Genomic DNA, 20,937 nt, shown 5'->3' with positions numbered 1-20,937 from the left:
TTAAGATGCGGTACAAAAAAAAGTTTTTATACATTACTCGTTTTTACAATTCACAGCTACAATCATGATTCGCTGACACGAGTCACAAATTTATGTGTGATTGTACTTGATAAGGGCCCAAAGCAAGAGCCGAAACGTCGTATTTGTAATTATCTAATAAAATTTGCCAGTTGTGTCAACTTGAAGAAGAAATTAGATTAATATTTATTAAGTATTTAATAAAATCTGAATTTTCTGTGATTCACAGTTCATATAACACATAAAACATAATTAACATAAATTATATTATATAATGCAGATTATTTATATCTTACATTACGTATAAACACTTAATCCTGATTTTTATTAATATATAATAACTGTATCTTCTTGTATCTAATATGTGTGCTATGTGTAATCTATGTGTGCTAATTTTAAATAAAAAATTTTAGTTAAAAATTTTATTAAATCTTTTTCTAATTTTTAGGACTAGTAATCTATGTTGGTCATGTTGGTCATATGTTGTTCAGAAACAAAAGTCATAACCAAATTTTATTCCGAACTTTTATTCCAAATTTTATTCCAATATGCGTGAAACTTTTGCTTGCAACAGTAAGTAAACATAAAAGCTAAACAATTATTTTTTTACAAAACAATTATAATTAATTATTTACATTTCTAGAAACTATTTTACAAGTGTTTAGCATTTTTGAATATTAGATTTTAATTTCATTTACATTTCTTTCGCTAGAAAAGTTGGTAAGAAAGTAATTACAAAATATTTACAGTAAACAAAGAAAAACAAAAATATACCGACGCTTGTATTTCAAATCATATGTACATTAATGCATATTAATATCAATTACCTTTTTTATAGTCAGTGTATTTTTTTTTTGTAATTTTTTTTAAGATTGCTTTTTTCACTTATTTTTTATTTTTATAGCCAATGTAGTTTTTATTCTTTGTAGTTTCTTCAAGATTGCTTTTTCACTTGTTTTTTATTTACCAAATTATTTAAAACGATAAATAGAATATTTGCGAAGAATTTCTTTCAGTTATTTTTGTTTTTTCTAATGTAGTCTTGCATTTTTCAAATGGATAGTAAATTCTTGAAAAAAAAAAATGCTTCGAGTTTAATATTTTCACAAAACAAGATCTAAACAGAAATATACAAAATTATAGTATACATAAAAGAATCGCTCAATTTCCTACTCCCTTTTATAAATTCCGAGCAAAAATTCCGAATGCAACTTCATCCGGATAATGTTTCCTTTATAAGGTATACAAATATGTGCCGAGCGCATTCGGGTCCGACTCAGGAATAATGAGAACACGTTAGCCAGGTGGGAGCCGTGGGCCTCTGAATTAGACCTTGGCCCTCCCACATCTACTTATAACCCTCGTGAGACCCCAAGACCCTCCGTTAGCTGCGGCACGCGTATAATTGGGCCCGAACTCGTTCAATCTGATTATTTCAATCTTGCGGTCTTAATGGGGCCCGCAGGGCGCCAAAACAATTTAGATAAGACTCGTTAAAGTGCGCGTAACAGATGCCGTGCGTTCTCAAAGCGGCAGCGATCGCGACCTTTAGGGCCGATCGACTGTTTACATCATTTTGGTTTTCGTAATTAAGCAAAGTTATGATAACACGTTGATAAAATAAAAACCAAAAATAACGAATTGAACCAACACCATTCTTATAAATGTGGGTAAGAATATTATTATATAATTTTAAATGATCTTTGCATCCAGGTAGTAAGAGTAGACATGTACAACTGTACCGTGAATAATGTTTGACAATTAGTGAATTAAATGAAGATACTCTCTATTTTTTGCTACATTTGTGTTCTACAAAATGCAAGAATTAAATAATTTTGTAGAATACGAATGTAGAGAAAAATAGAGAGCGTCTTCATTTAATTCACGATGCATGAAGAATTATTAAACTATTATTTGCATACAGTTGTACTTTATACTTGAGCTACCTGGGTTCATGTTATAAGATAAACATTGTTTACTTTGTAAACTGTTTTTCTAAGATAAAATCAAAAACTAAAATTACACTGGTAAATTATATTTGTTAAAATTGTAAAAGAATTTATTAAACATATCAAACAGACTACATTGAAAAATGAGTTATATTTATTATTACAATTGCATAGTAAAATAACTATAGTCAGTAATAACATTTTTATAGTAATTATTACTATAATACTAGTAACAATAACTACATCGTATATTTTACATTTTTTAAAGCTGTGTAATTTATAGTACAATTTTTTTCAATAATTATTATTATTAAAATTATTGTAATAGTTATTATGAAAATAACATTTCTGATTATAATTATTTTACTATGTAATTATTATATTCGTAAATATCATAGATTTTTCTACATCAGCGTGCAATTTTCTCTTCTTTTACTGATTAAAACAATTAAAAAAAAACAAATTAAATCAATTGATTTATGGAAACATCAATAATAATTTTATCAAAAATTAAAAATATCAAAGAAAACCATTGTTTGGTGCACTGATGTGCTTCATCAAGCAAAATAGTCATTACTCTTAGATTCTTATCTGCTGGAAAGACAAAGGCTAACATCACCACGCCAACAGAAATTATGTTTTTAAGTTACCGGTGCAAACCCGTCATCGATCGCGGAAATTCCTCGGCAAATACCTACTCTTTCATTTCGAGCAGTAGCCGGTCCGCCGAAGACGAACAATGTTTAATGGGAGTTAAGAGAGAAAGCGAGAGAAGCAAGGGAGAGGGCGGGAACCCTCCCCCCCAAAAAGGAAGGCAGAAATGAGAAGAAATAAGTGGCAGGTGCTCGTGGTAAGCACGGCATACCATGCGGCGGCCTACCACCCGGAACTTCGTCGGCTGAGATGCTTGCCACCCGCGTGCTTTCGGCCTTCACGAAACACCTTTTTCTCGGGGTTTCCTGTTACGATGACATAGAGATTCCATCGTTGAATCATCTAAATTCGAACGCACCAAAAAAAAAAAAGAAACGAGAGAAAGAAGAGCTCCGCTATTGGATCTACGATCCATGCTTTTAAATTCCATGCTTTGGCGTATCCTGGGATTTTAAAAGTTGTTTCATTGTTGGGATATAATACCGATTTCGAATAAAAATTTATTTAAGAAAAAATTTTTACCATGGATATTAATAAAGACAAACCAATTTTGAAAATACGCTCAATTTTGGATATAACGTAGACTGAAATGTATATATATTTAAGATAAATATGAAGTTCCTTGCTTTAAATTTAAGTGTGTAAAAGATACTTCATTTACAAGTGTGATTTAGTTTTTTATGTTACAGAATATCACATTAAACTATATATGTTTAAATGTATAAATTTATTTTTTATACAATGTGTTCTTACAATCTAAGGAAAAAAAATCAAAATATCAATCGACATCATATAAATTAAATTTACATTATTTTTGTCGTGATTCAAATTTTGATTCTCAAGTAGAACAAAAGAATTATGACAACATCAAAACAGTATTAAAATGGCTTTAAAACGTTTATTTTAAGTCACTTTTTAATCAGTCGAAACGTATTTTAATGTCGTTTTAATTTTACCGTAATTGATTATGCTGCTTAGATTTTATTACCAAACAACTTAAACTTCCGCAGACAAAGCATAAGTTAATATTGATCTGACAATGTTTTTTCTTATTTTGTTAATTCTAATTCAAATTCATACATGTATAAATTTAAAAAAATTAATAAAAAGAGAATATGTAAAAACACAATTGATTAAGGACAAGCCTTAGTTGATTAATTGATAATCAATAATATAATAATAATAATACGAAGTTGCTTTCTCTTTCAAATATTGTAAAAAATTTTGTCGTAAAAAATACTTCTTTTCCTTGTATCTTTTTGATTTTTAAAGTGTTCTAGACTGCCTGCTAATCATTATAAAAATGTAGAATAGGTTGAATAGTTTAAAAATTGGATAAAACTAATTAAAAATTAAATAATAAATTTAAAAAATTAATTTTTAACGTATTGTTAGTGTTAGTTAATTTTTAATAAATTAATTTTTTTTTTATTTGATTAATTTTTATTATTAGTTATTAGTTATTTTATAGTTATATGATTTGTTATTGTTAAAACACCATTTTTTTAACTTATAAACTTTTTTTCCTAATTAAAATATTTACCTAAGAATGAAAAAATTTTTACCTGGATCAAAAAGCATCCAAATTTTATACAATTTGACATTATTTAATATTTTTTTACTTTGCTGTTCTTTTTAAATTATATAAATTATAAACTTTTTGCTTAGATTTGCAGTGTGTTATTAACTTCATTAGAAATTCTGAGATAACACATAAATTTATAATTATATTTATTTTTTATTACGTACATTACTTATAAAAGTTTAACAATGTCGCATGTTTAAAGCCTAATTTCAAGGTTTTTACATATACAATTGCTCATTAACGTTGTTTCACTGTTTACTATTATTCACAGCATTATGCACAATGTCTTCTGCTTAATTTAGAAGATAATGACGATACAATTATGCGACGGAAATGATGGCGATGTAAAGAGACAAAGGCATTGCAATTAGTGACTGTCGCTTAAGCGCAAAAGCCAATCGGATAATTAAGCTTTTTCGTTAATTCATGAATCTGCAACGTAATTGAATGATTCTGCAACAGATACCTTTTGTAGTTTTATAATAATACGACCTTGTATCTTAATCAATAATAATTAACATGTATGAAGATAAATAAACTTGCAAATAACGCACATTGTTAAAACAATATCACATGATGGGAATACCACGAAAAAAGTAAACAATAGTCTTCATGGGATAATGTAAATTATTTTTTTAGTCATAAGTAACATGTCAAAAATTTTCCCAGATTACACGGTTTGTTGAGTTGATTAGCAGCGAGATACGGATATCACGATAAATTGATCGGAGTCACAAAAATTTTGCTTACGTATGTGCAAGTTCAAACATGAAAATACAAGTCTCCAATGTTGCGACAAACTTTCATTGTGTTAGTCAACCAGAGGAACCAACGAAGAATAAAAATTCCAAGGGGACTGTGCGTGCAGTATTCAAACGCATTGTCGTCCTTTGGCAGTCAGCTCCCAGAGAGAGAAAAAAAAAGGACCGGCTAGGACGTTCGCCCTAGTAGCAAGCCTGTAACCTGTTACTGTGCGCGCGACCGTTATATGAATTTTCTCCTGCCTTTTCTTAAGAATTCCACTGCTCCGCATAAAGCACTTCGTAGTCTCGTCGGGTTTCGCCGAGAAGGCAAGAAAAATTCCATTGTCGGGACTGCGAATAAACTGAGGACGCAGTTTGTTGCCAAGCGCAACACGACAAAGATATCGCGATTGCATTTACGACCATTAACATTCCCGTAACAAATTGTTTTGTGTTTTATTTTTCCTTCATCACGAAAACACAAGGAGCCCATCTTTGATAAACATCGGATTTGAATTTAAATTTTGGTAACCATGGTATGTAATTCCCCGTTGAATACTAACGATCCGCGTTTCCTAAAATCTTTTTCCGGGAATTACTACCGAAAGTCTTTTTCCGGCGGAGATGTTAATCTAGAAATGACAGACTCCTCCGGAGACAACGTTCCCGATGAACTTGTTACTTTCCTTCTTTGAAAATGAGATAGGGTATTCAACTGTGCAGAGCTACCTCCGACCAGCGACAAGTTTCGTGTCTGCATCGATCTTAATCTTAATACGATCTTCTGTAAGCCACAAAACGACATTTAAATCGACATCATGTGTCGAGTTTCTGGGAGAAGAACAGATCTGATTAAAAAGAAATAGTATTCAATAGATATCACAATTATAACTGCCGTATAACATAAATGTAAGGCGTGTATATTTACATATATCCTGTATCGGTGATTGCTTGATATTACTTGTTTTACGATTATCATTACTGTACGACAGGATTATGAAAGAAACGTGGTTTGACGATATTCAATGGGTTACGGAAGGATACTCTTTATGGATTCCAATCTCGTTGTTCGTTCACGGCACAAGGCACATCAAAAGGGTTGAGGGAACGAGAATGGGGACTGGGATCAGAATGGAAATGGAATCCGAAGTCCCCTCTTTTTCTTCCTCCCCCCCCCCCCCTCCCGCCGTACCTGTACGTCCGGTACGTTCATTCACTGATCTGTCCATTCATTCTCGGCATCTCTACACCCAACATTGTTGCGTCTAAACACGTACCCATTCAAGCCATTCAAAGCAGCCCTCTATCAAGATATTATAATAAGATAATTTTTGTACGTACACCTAAAATGTACCTAAAAACATTTTTCAGTATTTTCTAAAAATATATGTAAAGAAACAATAAGAATTTAATCTGGATTCGTATGTATCACACATGCCTGCACTTTATTATATTGTGTAGCTAACAATTACTTTATAAAAATTCATATACAGCTGGACTGTCGACAGATACAATATTTCTATGAAAAATATATTTCTCAAAAACGTTCGCGCATCAGTAAACCTTATTTTAAGTGGATAATCTTGTTTTCCAAATCATTTCACGAACAATATAACGCTTGTGGCAATCTGTGTTTAGAGAGAGAGAGAGAGAGAGAGAGAGAGAGAGAGAGAGAGAGAGAGAGAGAGAACTATAAATTAAAAATAAACATAGTTTTTATTTCATTGAAAATTAAAAGAAGCTTATTAATGCATTTATTTTTATATAATCAATTTTAATAATGTTCGTTTTTTGCGCACTTTTCTCCAAAAATCAGGATATCGATCTTAACACTTTTTTCAAATTATAAATGATGTCATATGACAATAGTTAAGGCGTAAAAAATTAAAATATTAAATAGAAATATTAAATATGAGCAAACAATATTGCTTATACAACTGCTTAAACAATAATAATTTTAATCAATTTAATTAGAAAATAATGAGAATTATGGGTTGAGCATTATAATCTTGTATGAATGTGCAAAATTCTTGAAACAAAACTGATTATAGATTGCGATTGCGAATTGTGGTGTACATTATTCATTATAATTATCTGCATGTAATTTCCATGATCATCTCATGCTTCACTGAATCCGACGAATATGCCGCACATAATTAGACAGAAGATTTTTTTTCTTTGAAAATAATATGAATAAAAGTTATTCATTTTTTGTGTGTTAAATTGTATTTTAATTTAAAATGTATGTGTACTATTTATATTTGTTATTATTTTCGATTAAAGCTATGAAAAATTTGTATGTATTTCTTCATATCATTAACCGCATATTTGAATTATATTAATGAAAGAAAAAACTCTAAATTAAACAAAAAGCTCTCTTTTTTAACTAAATAATTATGTTAACTAAATAAGTGTAGTATCATTATCATAATATTCTTACTGATCAATAAAAAGGAATTATTTGATCAATCAGAAATTCTGCATATTTAACAGAAAAAGTTGTTCGATCAATAAGAAATTCTAACATATTTAATAAGTAAAAAATTAGTAGTAATTATCTGGTAATTGTTACAAAATTTCTGATTTGTCGGTTGAACAGACATACTAATTGAATCTATCAAATTTCTTATTACTACTACAACTTCTTTCAGTGTGGCTGTTCTGTATAATTAAATAAATTTTGCACTGTAATAAAACTTTACATAAATTATTTTGAATACTTAACTGTTAAAGCACAAATTTTTCTATTCAAAAGATTTTAATACAATGAGCATCAGATCGATTATTGGGGTCGCTGATTACAATTCCAAATCAGAATTTTAAAATTCAAGATAATCAATCCAATATATAAGTGGATCAAATTTTTGAAAAAATAGGCCGCTACATTGAATTTTAAAAATCCGATAACGAATTCGTAATCAACGACCCCTTTCATACAAATCGGAATTAAAAAAAAAATTGGTCTGCCATATTGACTCGATCATCATAAATTTTAAGAATCTGATATCGAATTCACAATCAGCGATTCTAAAAGTCCTCAGATTATTAATCTTTGAATAAAAGTTGTTTTTCTTTCTTCTTGTCATCAATTCAAAAATCTGAAAAAACGTTATTTTTTGCTAAATTATTAGCATATGCAATTAATTAATTTTTAAATAATTATGTTATTTTAAAACCTTTTAAGGTCGTATTATTTTAAAAAATGAAAAAGATCTATGAAATCCGTCGATACTTGAACATAAGGCTTATGCTAGCGCTACACTATGCGCGTATTCGCGATTCGTACGATTCGTAATTCGTAATTCGCGATTTATCTGACGTTCATAAATAGTGTGGTGAGAAAATTCGTTGATTCATCATGCGCGATTCGTCATTCGCACTGATTCACTGGTCGAGTGGTCAGATAAATCGCGAATTATGAATTACGAATCGCGAATACGCGCATAGTGTGGCGCTAGGCATTACACTGGAACCCCGCGTTAGCGTACTCCGCGTTAGCGGAAACTATCCCCTCCATATGCACTCGGCCCACATGAGTAGCATGTGTGGGGATAGCAATGAGCAATGCAGTCGCGTATTTCACGGAGTGGGAGTGAAACCAAGCAATAGGAGATAACCCCGCGTTAGCGGACTAAAGCCCCGAACAGTCCGCTAACGCGGGGTTCCAGTGTACAAAGCTAAAGAAATATATAGGTAGGTCTCTGGGCGACCCACTGTGCAAAGGATCAAAGTGTTACATAATTTTAAAAAATTAATATTTTTGTTATTATTTCTTAATATATTTCTGCTTCTTACAGAAATAATTTAGGAATCAGATGCAAAAAAACCACCGCCAAATTTGTTATATTATTTTTAAACGCAATATAGAGAAGTCTGCAAACTGTTTTTCATAAGTTTTTCATTATCTTTTTGAAAATCTGCGTAATACATTTTTACATCGAAGGTTCCTGATGAATCACCCCACAAATCAGCCGTTTGGCGAAAAACGTGTTTTTCCAGTTTCCTTCGGTATTATGCGCAAAAAAGAATCTCGTTTTCAATAGGAAAAAAAGGAAGAAAAGCGAAGAGAATAGAGATAGAATTTAGAGAAAGAGACGTGTCCCGGGGCGAAATTTTTCGACGGCCCGACGACACGTTCGGCTCTAATTCAAACGTAATTGATGCGTCGACCGCACGCGCGCTCGACGCGCCCGGTGGGGTTAAGGAGGGAGACGGCGGCGCCGGCCGGCGCGGCGGCGGAAGAAAAGCCGAGAATGGGACGGAGGGTGGGGAGTGGGAGGGGGGGGGAAGAGTGAGTGGGGGGACTTACGGACGCGCACCTATGCCGACGCGGAACTCGGAAGAGCGTCGCTCTCCGGTGGCATTCGTCTGCGAGCCGCTGCGTCGCGCGGTCGCGTACGCTCTACCCGTCCGGATTTTCAATCGCACGACGAGAGTGGATTGCCAGCCGGTTTTCCGGATACGTGCCGTCCGCACTCGACCCTCCCGGCCCTCCCCCCCCCCTCTCCGCGAAAGGGCACGGTCGTTCGCACGCATGAGCCGAGAGACGGCGGCGGTCCTCTTATCTCACCGTCACGTGCCGGCGATAGGAACCGAAAGGAGAAGAAGGCGAAGTTTTCTCTCGCTCCCTCCGGCCGCTGTCTTCCCGGGGCGGCGGAAGAGACAGTCGTCCTCGTCGTGGTCGTCGTCATCGTGCCGTTATCGAGGGTAGCCGGCGTGACGTTGGCGGGCGCGGAACGGTATCCACTCGCCTCCGACACGGTGTGTGAAATTAGCGTGGAAAGTGCCCCTCTGCACGCTCCGTTTCGTCTCACCAGGACGGAAGGAGGAGAAACACGGGAAGCGGAACAGAGAGACTCGCGAGTACAAACAGCGAGTACAGCGAGCTCCTCGTGGAAACTCGAGGACCTTCTCTCGCCCCTGCGAGTGTCCCTCGCGACTCCCGAGTGTGGTGGCCCTCCGTCTCTGTGGAGGAATAGGGAGTGCGGGGGTTGATAAGTGTGCCGTGACAGCTGCGGAAACAAACCCCGTGAAGAATGGAGCCGACGAGGATCCTGCTGCTGATCGTCCTCCTGGGCGCCGCCAGCTGTCAGAGTGAGTATAACTTTTCAATCTTCGCGTATACATAATCCGCCCGTAACGTACCGGCCTGCTCTGCCCGGGTCCGCCACGTGCCCGCCGTCGAGCGAGCGAGTGTTACGCGCGCCTCCCCCTCCCCGACGGATCGCCGTAATTCACGCGGAGGAGGCTCGCGCGTTCCAACGATGGGGCGGGGGAGGGGGCACCCGGATCGATTAAAGCTCGTGCTTTCCCCGCGATTTACGTGATGAATGAAATCGACCGGGTGTTTGTTTGATTCTACCGTGAAATTAAACGAGGGATATTCTCGGTGCAGCTGCAATCTGCAATGCGGCGATCGCGCACACGGAAGGAAAGTTAGTAGCAAATCAGCAATCATTCAGACGTATGTTAACATGAGAACGTAAACATTTTGGTAATCTTAAATTTCAACAAAATATGCTAAATTTTCATTTCAGATTTTCATCACAAAATTTTAATTCTTGATTTGTAAAGATGGTTGCTGTTTTATCTCTTTGACCCCATGAAAATTATTATTGAATATAGAGAAATATATTTTTCTTTGTTAAATCATATATATACAAATTTCTTTTTGATAATGTATTTAAGATTATCAAATTCTTTAAGGATTTTACATTCTTGCTTATATATATGAGAATAATTGTTGATTTAATACTAATTCTTTTTCTATGCATATATTTTGGATATTTCTATGTTTTAATTTAATTCTGTTATTTCTAATTTTATTTAAAAAAAAATGTATGCTTTTTTTCTAAAAAAAATTACACGTTAACTAATCTTGTGATATTTTTGTTCTTTTTTAAATAAATTGTATGGGTTTGACATTTCTAAGCAATAGATGAATTTAAAAGATTAAAACGAATAACTAAGGATGTCAATAAATAAAAAAAGTAAGTTTATTGAAATACAATTTCTCACTAAACGTTTCGAGTATACTTTAATAATCTTCAGTCGTACCATAATAATAATAAATTCAAAACTGTCGATTCGGTTAGCTCCATATAATTTTAAATTTCACACGTTAAATAGAAAAACAATAACAAATGTATCTGTAGGTTAAACAGTCATAAACAGTATTTGTACATAAAATTGTCAATTGAATAAGGTAATAATACTGAACGCAGTATGTAAATTAATTTCAAGGATGTTATATCAGGTGTTTAAGCGTACTGTGGTAATCTATAGATCGTGTTGAAATTCAAGATGTATTTTATTTAATTCCATGTAAAGTATAAAACATAGATTACATAAAGTAACAGAAAAAATAGACGCTTATATACAAGCATCGAGAGAGAGAAAGAGAGAGAGAGAGAGAGAGAGAGAGAGAAAGAGAGAGAGCACAAATATACATCTGAGTCTGCATCAATCAATAAACATAAAAACAGCTTATTATAATTACAGTTTTGAGTAAAGAATGATATTTTAATCAAATTATTAAATTAGAATATTAGAATAAAACAATACATTAATTTGCAATTCATTATTTTAAAGTCTTGCTATTTTAAGCTTATTTTTAAACAATTATTTTTACTGATAATTGTTTAGTAACTCTACATCAAACTGCATATTTTGTAAAAAAAATTACTAGAAATGTATCAGATTTCTCTCCTGAAATCTGACGCTTTCAAATCTAAAGTGGATTTTAACTGTTTCACGTTACCAACAAACACTAATTGACATTTCGGCAATGAGCAAAAATCTGACTGCGCAGATTACACCCCTTTTTACACAGTTTTATGGTAATAATTGTGATCAGAATTGGAGTAATCTATCATTCAATCTGCAAGCACTATTTAGTATTTTTATGTCGCCCAATGCCCTCCATGCAATTTACGCTTCGAGAAATATGGTCGTAGCGTAACATTAGTAGTCGCGCCAATATATATACTGCCGACATCTCTCCGCGGGCTATCCATCGATCGACGTTAATTCACGGCAATTATATCGAGGGACGCAGGATGCGTATGGAAGCACCGGCATCGTAATTTGTGCGGTAATGACACATTTTCACTTGCGACGCGGTTCAGTGAGTCTTTTGTGAGGTATCGCGCGGGAGGGAGCAGGTAGATCCTTTGGTTTCGGTTTCGAGATACGAGCCTCCTCAGAAGCTACTTTCAACTTTGTTAAATGAATAAATTCCTTCATTTCGCATCGCAGCATCGTGACTATAGAGTCTCATTCGATTTCCGTCTGCAGGCTTTCTTATTTCGGGAAGTTGATTGGTTTGACTTCCGAGAGATTGATATGAAGACTGACATAACGCCCGCTTTTTCCATCGACCAAACACATTTTATTGTGGATATGCTCGCGACGACATCGTCGCGTTCCTGTTGATTCTTTTCATTTCGTGTATTGCGAAATGCGCATTTCCAAGATCGAGCACGCGATCACATCGAGTACATCGCGAATTTAATATCACTGATACACAACTGATGATTGTCTGTGTAAAAAGAGCCATATTGCGATAGCATGCATCAATATACTTTATTAGAAATGATTTAAACTCGAATAAATTCGAATAAATTTGCATCAAATTCTCTTTTTGTCACCTTGTAACAAACTAAACGTAATTAATTTATATTCTGAAAACTCATCAGAGCTGCAGAACGCGTAATCTACGTATTTTTTTTTCTTTTCGGAAGGAAGCAACTTTTAGCGGCTATTTAATTTGACGATTGTTGTTTTATGAATAATGTAACTTAGCTTCTTTTACCGATAATCAGATCTGTGACATTAAAAAATTGTGTTTTTTTTTTGTTTGGCTAATAAACAGCGATATAAGTCTGAAACAGCTAACGTTTGGCTTTGCTTTAACAGTTTGTAATTATATGAACATGAGTTAACGGTACTGCAATTAGGACGCTTTTAATGAGCGGCTTTACTTAGTGAGTTCTTATTCGTTCTTTGCACGCCGTTAAAAGGAGACTAAGCGTAAAAGATCGGCCGAAGTAGATACGAAGATGTACGAATGCAGATTGCAAATTAGATGTGTGTGTATGTCAAAACTCGACATTTAGTTCGTCACCAAAAATTGCTCCAAAAAACTTTCGAACAATCTGCGACCCTCTAGTCTCCTTTGGAATAAAAAAAGAACGTAAATACAAATATAAAGAAAATTTCTTTGTATTTAAGTTTTTTTTGCATTTGTAAAAATGCAATTTATAAATTTGAACATTCTATTTAAACATGAAACATGAACCGGATTTATGGCACGTTGGCGTACCTAATTCTAATTCATTTTAAACATTTCGTGACTACTTAATAGTATCACAAATTTCACGGTTCTGAATAATACAGAAATGTAACCAATTTCTTTAAAAAGAGGTAAACATTATTGTACTTTCCGATGACGTTTAAGAGCTGAATTCATGACAAAATAGAAATCTTGAAGCTTAAATTCAAGCTTAACTTCATAAAGATTTGCGCGTCACATTTCTTCTCGAAACCACCCGTAAAAGAAACTCGTAGGTGATTTTATGGATTTTACAGATGAATTTGTGTGTGCGTGTGTGTGTATATGTGTGGAGTATTGGTATTTAGGTGACAATAGTGTCCACAGGATGAAGAGATATTTTTTCGGAGCGGGCAAACCTGCGCGTAAAGCTGCAAAAATGTAAAGAAGACTTTTAAACTGAGCTCTTTAAGATTCTTCCTCTCTCTTTTTCTTACAGTGCATTCGAATCTTTGAAGAAATGCCGCACGCCCTTACGCCTTCGAACATTCAGGTAGAAGGCTCGTTTATCCGCTTTATAAAATACACAGAAATCCGACGAGACATGCAGAAAAACTGAGAAAAGAATATTTCCCTCGTGAAATACATGATTTAGCGTCCCTATTATTATTCCAGTATTCAAGTCAAGTGAACTTTCGAGTACACTGTAAGAAATAATAATATTTTTTCCCATTAATATTTTTATGTCAATATTTTATGTCAATATTTTTGAAGAAGGAAAAAAATCACACATGCCTTCTAAAGCTTTTATTTATCAAATAAATAAAAAGAAAATTGTATTTGCTATTAATTTTCTTTTATATCGATCGCATATATACTATGTTATACAATTTATATCACCAATTAACAGCGAAACCAGTTCGTAATTAAGGAGTTATAAAAATTTTACACTGCATAAAAATGCATAATCCATTTTTAAATGAAAAACGAGAGAAATTGATCTGCATATCATTCGAGATAAATCGTGATTTTAACTGACCAACCACTCCGTGAAGAATGTAGTTTGCGACGGAAATATCACTGTCTTGTCAATTCTTTATCGGATTAAGTTAACGAGCTACGGTGATCGCGGCGGCGATTCTCACGCTCGGTAGATAATCCTGATTCATAGAAGGCCCCAGCTGTCTTCGTGATCAATGGCAACCTCCAAGGAAATCAACCGAAGAAAATGTACATAGAAGCAAACAAATATTCTTGACGTAAACTAGGCAATTAATGTTATTTTTTTCCAATTTTCCAATCCTTTATTTGCATAAATTTTCGGAATCTTTACGTATGTGTATAGAAAGAAGAAATTTAAATTGATATGATTTATATTTTTGTGACTTGGTATTATAATATTAATCTAATTACAAAAAAATTACAAATACAATAATTAGAAAATGTCTAAATAAATTTGCCATTAAAGTGGTTGGTAGAAAATAAGTTGGCGTATACAATAATTTTTTATCTCGACAAAAGTCAACATAAATTTCAAAAAAATCTTAATATTTTCTAAAACTTAAAATAAGTCTGAAATCTTCATTGTTAATTTGACGGGGTTGTTGGTCTAGTGCTTAGTGTTAATAATTCCATCGAGATTAATCATGCCTGAAGCTCGCCTTCACGGAACTTTCAGGCGATTCTCTGTACAGAGTTAAGTCTTTATATCAGCATCTTAGCGGTCAATGTTTTCTAATTCAAGCTACCTGATCTCATGCCGGAGTGCTAAATTTACTTAGTACGCGGTTCAGTACCAACGGTTCATTTAAGACTTTTTTTTTAAATTATAAATATTTGTGCCATACATTAAAAACACACGCTTCGATCTATAAAATGTGCAGGAATATTTCAAAATCCATTCTACCTAAATTATTGAATACATGCAGATAGGTAACTGAATATAAATGTCAAAGTAAGTAAATAAAACAGATTGAAGCATTCTTATCTTTCAGTAGAACGAATCACGATATTTTAAACTACGTTATAATAAACGTAAACTAAATTTATGTAGATAACATTTTTTATTTTAAGCTAAATAAAATTTTACTTTTTTAGAAAGAGCAATTCCGTTTCCCTTTCATACATGCATAAATCAGCGGCAGAGCAATAATCTGTGACACTTTTTTCCGTGCACGAGAGAAAGTTCGAATACAAGAATATCTACGATTGTCATCGACACGGCTTGGCGGCGAGGACTTTTTCTTTTAATACGCTAAAACGAGGTTCTTGCTCGTCGCCGCTGTCCAATTTACACCTTCGCACAGCCAAACTCGACAAGAAAGGGTTCTCGAGAGGCCATTAGGAGCGGCCCGAAAATGTTGTTCTTTGCGCGCAGGGACTCGAGTCTGCGACGCGCGGGTTATTTTGGTTCCCTCTGATTCCAGGGTGTATCAAGGGCGGTTCCGAGATGACCGTGCAACACGTATATTTTAAGAATATTAACGGGAGACATGGATATTTATTTATCCGGCATATTTTGGTAAAAACATAGTGGAAGATTGTTGTTTGTTTGCGTGAGTGTGTGTGGGGTTTAATGTTCGATAATATTTTACTATAAAATGTTCCTCTAGATTATTTTCTTAATTTCATTCTCAATAAATTGAAAAAAAAAATTAAAAGTTGGGGAAATGAAAATTTATGTTTTCGAATAATTTTCTCAAACAAATGTGATAATTATACATTATTAATATCCGATAGATCTTGATTATCGCAAATTTCCATAGAAAATAATTATATATGAAATAAAATATTTGTATAATTATGGTACAATAGATAATTCATAGATGATAAGATATTAGATAAGAATTCTATTGTTTTTAAACAAAGTTGCAAATTTTTAATATGCGAATAAGAAATGACAACCACATTCCGTCGATTCATTATACGAAATGCTACAGATGGAGATAAAAACACGACCGTTCGGAAGTGATAATTATTCGAAGTCCACGAGACCTTCTTGTCGAGAGAGAGAGAGAGAGAGAGAGAGAGAGAACAAAATGATATCGCTGAGAGATCTCGTGATCTTAACCAAATACCTGGCGGACGCCATATAATTATTGGCCGTTTGGTCAGGAAATTTTGGCCACTCGTCTGTCTGGAACTCGTCTCGGAACGCGCTTAATCTCTTTGTAAATTGGATCAATTAAGTAAGCCCTGTCAAGAGAGGAGTCCAGTTTAATTGACTGAGCGTGTCGAAAGACGATAGCATCTTCAGCCGCAGACTTATTTAACGAAATACGGTCGACAGTGTTGTGAACCTGAAACTAGTGTCACACGGATTTCTTTCTTCGCAAATTAATTAAGATATAAGAGCGTCAATTAATTCATTTATACAGAAATTAAAATTGCCTAAAAGTATTTTAATTGGCATTAAAATATAAACAAGCACAATGCACTTTTTCATCAAATTAAAATTTAACTTACAATTAGAAATATTGTGATTTTGAACTTATTCTTCATTTATGAGAATTTTTTGTTTGTTTTTAGCTTCTTGGTATTTTTTCATTTAATTCCAACTCATCTAAGTAAATAAGTAATCAAGTTCCATTCTGATCACTGGTTGAAAAATATCCGCGAATTCTGCCTCGTAACATCCGTGAGATGTAAATCCCATGACATCGGATCGGACGGGTTTTGCCGCCGCGAGGCGACGCAACGCGACGCGACGTAGCGACGCGCGACAAACACGTCGAACCGGCGCGGCGGCGTGATAATCGCGCGCATGATTCGCCCCGATGCCTCAATGGCACCTGTCGCCTCCGACCGGTGGAGAGTCTCGCAGCAACAATGTTGCCGCCATTAATCACGATCATTGGATGCATCGCCGTGGTCGTCGCCCGACACGATGGTTTCTCCGTCGCAGACGAGGCGACGGATAGGAGGGCTTTCGCGTTCTTGCCGCGCGCGCAGCGTCATCCATCATCGCGCCGGCGACAGCCGCGCGCTATCAAAAAAGCCGCCCCGACTGCGTATTCCAACTGCGTACACGAAGAGAAGTCAACCGGTCCGATCTAAAGTTTCCGCGGACCCTGAAGATAAGACGCACGAATTCGTCGGTCATTAAGATGGCGGTTCTCAAGCCACGGTTGTTCCGTATTATCTGCAAATTGCTTCAGAAAGATTTTTTATTAATTTATATTTTTATTAATTTTTTTATAGTGTTTTGATTTTTTTTATTGTATACGCTATTTTTAATCTCAATAGGTATATTATATATGTATAAGAAATGTATTGTAAAATTATTGTTTAAAATCAAAGTTTTCTTCGATTGGGTTATAATTCTTGAATATTTGTAGTCTCTCGTGAAAGCTCTCTCAATGAATGGTGGGCACCACTGCATTAGGACGCATGCCAACGGAGCGGCCATTAAGAAAATAGATCAAGTTCTCGGCCAACTCTTGACTCTGAATTGAGTTTCCCCCCTGCTCGGGTTAAACCGTTTCGCGAGGAATGGAGCGGCGGAAACTCTTTGATCAGACGATGAGTCTTCCATTTCTCTTCGTCGACGTTTTTCGCGTAGGTAGTTCACCGTTTCGGATTAGGTGGGACAATTCGCTTTTTAAAACTGAGTCATTCTGCTTTCAACTTTTTGTTACAAATGTATCAAATCTTCGTTATAGCCTCAATAACTTTCGCATTATGTCAAAATCTGTCTTAAATTACAATGGTGAATATTTTTGTTATTTCTTGTTTATAATTACAATTCTACACTTTTAGCGATACATTCTGATTCAACATTTAGCATTGTTTAATTGTTACTTATTTGTTTTTTTCTTCATGAAAGAATTTTTTTTTAATTTTCTAGAAAGTAATCGTGCAAGTATCAGTGGGTTTATAATGCACTGCGTGAAATTTTTTTTACGGGAGAACGTTTAGCCGCGCGTCCCTCTGGCGGCGGAGTACTACTTTGCGTTTGGAGACAATCTGTTAATTTTTATACATATTCTAGTAGCAGAATACATTGGCATTACATTAGCTTATAATATTGTCTAAACATTGATTATATTGGGAATGCATTGACCAATGTTTTCCCAATGTAACGTCAATATTGATCATAAAATATTAGTTCCAATTTAGAATACAATTCATGTCCAATATGACAAATTAATTGATTCAGCATCGCCCAATGTTGAATTAATATTGAATCAATATTACTACTTGGACAAATTGGCTCAATGAAGTGAAGCGTCTACTTTACAATATTGGACATATTGGGAATAATAATAATAATAGTGGATCGGGAGGTGGTCCCCAAATGGGGCCCCATCTCTGGCACTCAGATCGAATCCATTGTGCCTTGATATTGGGAATATTGCCTTTGCATTACTTCCCAATATTGCGTCAATATCTTTTGTGCTACTAGGTTAATATTAAAAATCTACCTGCAGAATATTGTTTCAGTATTGATACTTGGCATACTTCTTTTGTTAATTTCATCATTGGTACTGAAATCTACTAGCAGTATATTCAACTAATACTATTATTCAATATTACTCTACATATTAAACTGATACCATAACATTATTTTGATGCTAATCCAACACAGGATCAATATTGAAATATAAAATCTCTTTTTGATAAAATTGATATCTAACCAGGATTCAATACTGGTTTAATGTATTCCGTTCCAATTTGAGCAATAGAAATTTTGAAATTTGTAAAACAGTTGATAAAATACGCAAACAAAGAGCTTACTGTTGTAATGAGATCCTCATGCCATCACGCGTGCAGCTAGCTGTTGGCCACCTGTAGTTTAGATGATGAAAAGGCAAGAATCGCGATCCGATCGATTACAACGGATTATAGAACATCAACGGAACAGATCGGGATACTACCTGGTATTTCTCCTTACGAGGCCAGGAAATTAGAATCATTTCCAGAGCAATTTCCTGCCCCTCTAGTACATGTGATGCCCTCACTCCATCCTTTTATTCTTGCACGACGAAAGGGCCATCGTGATATTAATCTAGCCACTCTTAGGGTGCCGCGCGTGGAAAGAGCAGATGTAACATGTAGGTTTTTTCTCCGATCAATCGATATATAGGTTTAGGAAGCCATGCGCTAATTTTCATTGACCCATTCTTTTTCTTTTTTAGTCTTTTATATTTTTATTAAAAATATATTTAATTTTTTTCTTCTCTTTCTTAGCTTTTTCTTCTCTTCTCTTATCAAAAGTATGGTGACTTTTTAACATACTTTATGGTGCTTCTTACAATTTATATAAAGATACCTATGGGACCTACAGTTTAAATGCCAGTTTTGACCGGTTTAAGTAAAAGGGTTTTCATAGCAAAATACTCTCGATGATTGTCTTTTATCTTAAAATTATTATGTTTTATCTATCATCACTGTTTTTATTTAATTTGTTTTATGTTATATTATTTGTTTTAGGCTACATTTATTGTTATTATATAATAAGCTTTTGTAACAATAAGCTTTTGATAACAGTTGAACAAATTAATACGGTTTAGAATGGCGAAACATCGTGGGCGGCCGAATTCTGATCTGTGTATTATAGTACACTCCTCCCTTAGAAAGGAGCTGGGATCGTATCAGGATTCTTCCTCGGAGAGTCAGCCCTTGAAGATTCTAAGGAATATCTCGCACGGGAGGTCCTCTTCTCGTTGAATCTCTAAAGAGTATCTTGTTCCGAAACAGCTCGATATTTCTAAAGCGTTGGAGGAATTTAAAAAACAAGCAGGATTGACACTTCCTATGAATCAGCAAACAGAAATCTTTGCAGTATGACTGTATACATTACGTATTATTTTAACAGAAAGAGAAATGGGGCAGGGAGAGAGAGAAAGAGAAATAGAGAGAGAGAGAGAGAGAGAGAGAGAGAGAGAGAGAGAGAGAGAGGAATAATATTAAAATTTTAAATTATTCCAAAATATTAAAATCTTAAAATATTCAGATTATATATTTCTTATCTTTTTATTTGAATTAAGCAATACGGAATTGCTTCTTATTCTAAAATAATTTCTGTGATACGATATCAAAGAAACAGGAATGTTCTCGACTTCCACTTTATCAGAATTAGAGTTTAGAATGATTATGCGATTAAAATTCAGAAACATGAGTGTTTAAAAAATCGTCACCCAGTTTACTGCTAACATCTGACGCGTAGAATGTAGAGTATGTTTCCGTACGAGAATAGTTTTCAAGACATGCTTTCAAGCATGTCCCGCGGAAATGTTTATGACGAGAACCACAACGGATGAATCATTTTCGAGTTTATGCTAAGAAAGTTGAGAAATGTGCTTGTTTTAACCGCGTCCATTTACAGATCGTTGTTGCAAAGTCTTTTTTTACACAAGCTTACAATCTTAAACAGAATTTGATATTCTCTGTGATATTCTAGCTATATATACATTGTAATACATTGTAAACACTCAAAAGTTAAAAATTCGTAACGTACTTCGATCCTCGCTAGAAAATTGCAATCCGATCACTTTTACCACCCACGATTTCCAATTGCCTGTAACACCGTGAACAGCTGCTCGTTATTTTAAAATATCTCAAAACCTTTTAAATAAAAATCTATGTATGTTTGCATTGTCATTTTTATTAACAAATTGTCACTCTTGTCACTCGTTTGAAACACATTAAGATTTACTAATCCTTTTACATTGCTAATGATATATTCGTCTGGGAATTTCTCAAAGATTTTGTAAA

At 34.4% G+C, this 20,937-nt stretch overlaps 1 protein-coding gene across 2 annotated transcripts in view; it reads left to right on the top strand.

The window, feature by feature from the left end:
• Positions 1-9,331: 9,331 nt before the first annotated feature.
• LOC105831431 overlaps positions 9,332-20,937 on the top strand; it is an 88,723-nt gene continuing 77,117 nt past the window's right edge. For both annotated transcript variants that reach the window (XM_012671557.3, XM_012671555.3), the window contains exon 1: positions 9,332-10,043. In XM_012671557.3, the coding sequence (XP_012527011.1) occupies positions 9,986-10,043 (58 nt within the window). In that variant the 5' untranslated portion in view covers positions 9,332-9,985. The remainder of the gene's footprint in view (positions 10,044-20,937) is intronic.

Source organism: Monomorium pharaonis, chromosome 4 (genome assembly GCF_013373865.1).
Source record: "Monomorium pharaonis isolate MP-MQ-018 chromosome 4, ASM1337386v2, whole genome shotgun sequence".
Lineage (NCBI taxonomy): Eukaryota > Metazoa > Arthropoda > Insecta > Hymenoptera > Formicidae > Monomorium > Monomorium pharaonis.
This window is presented reverse-complemented; position numbering and strand designations above follow the sequence as displayed.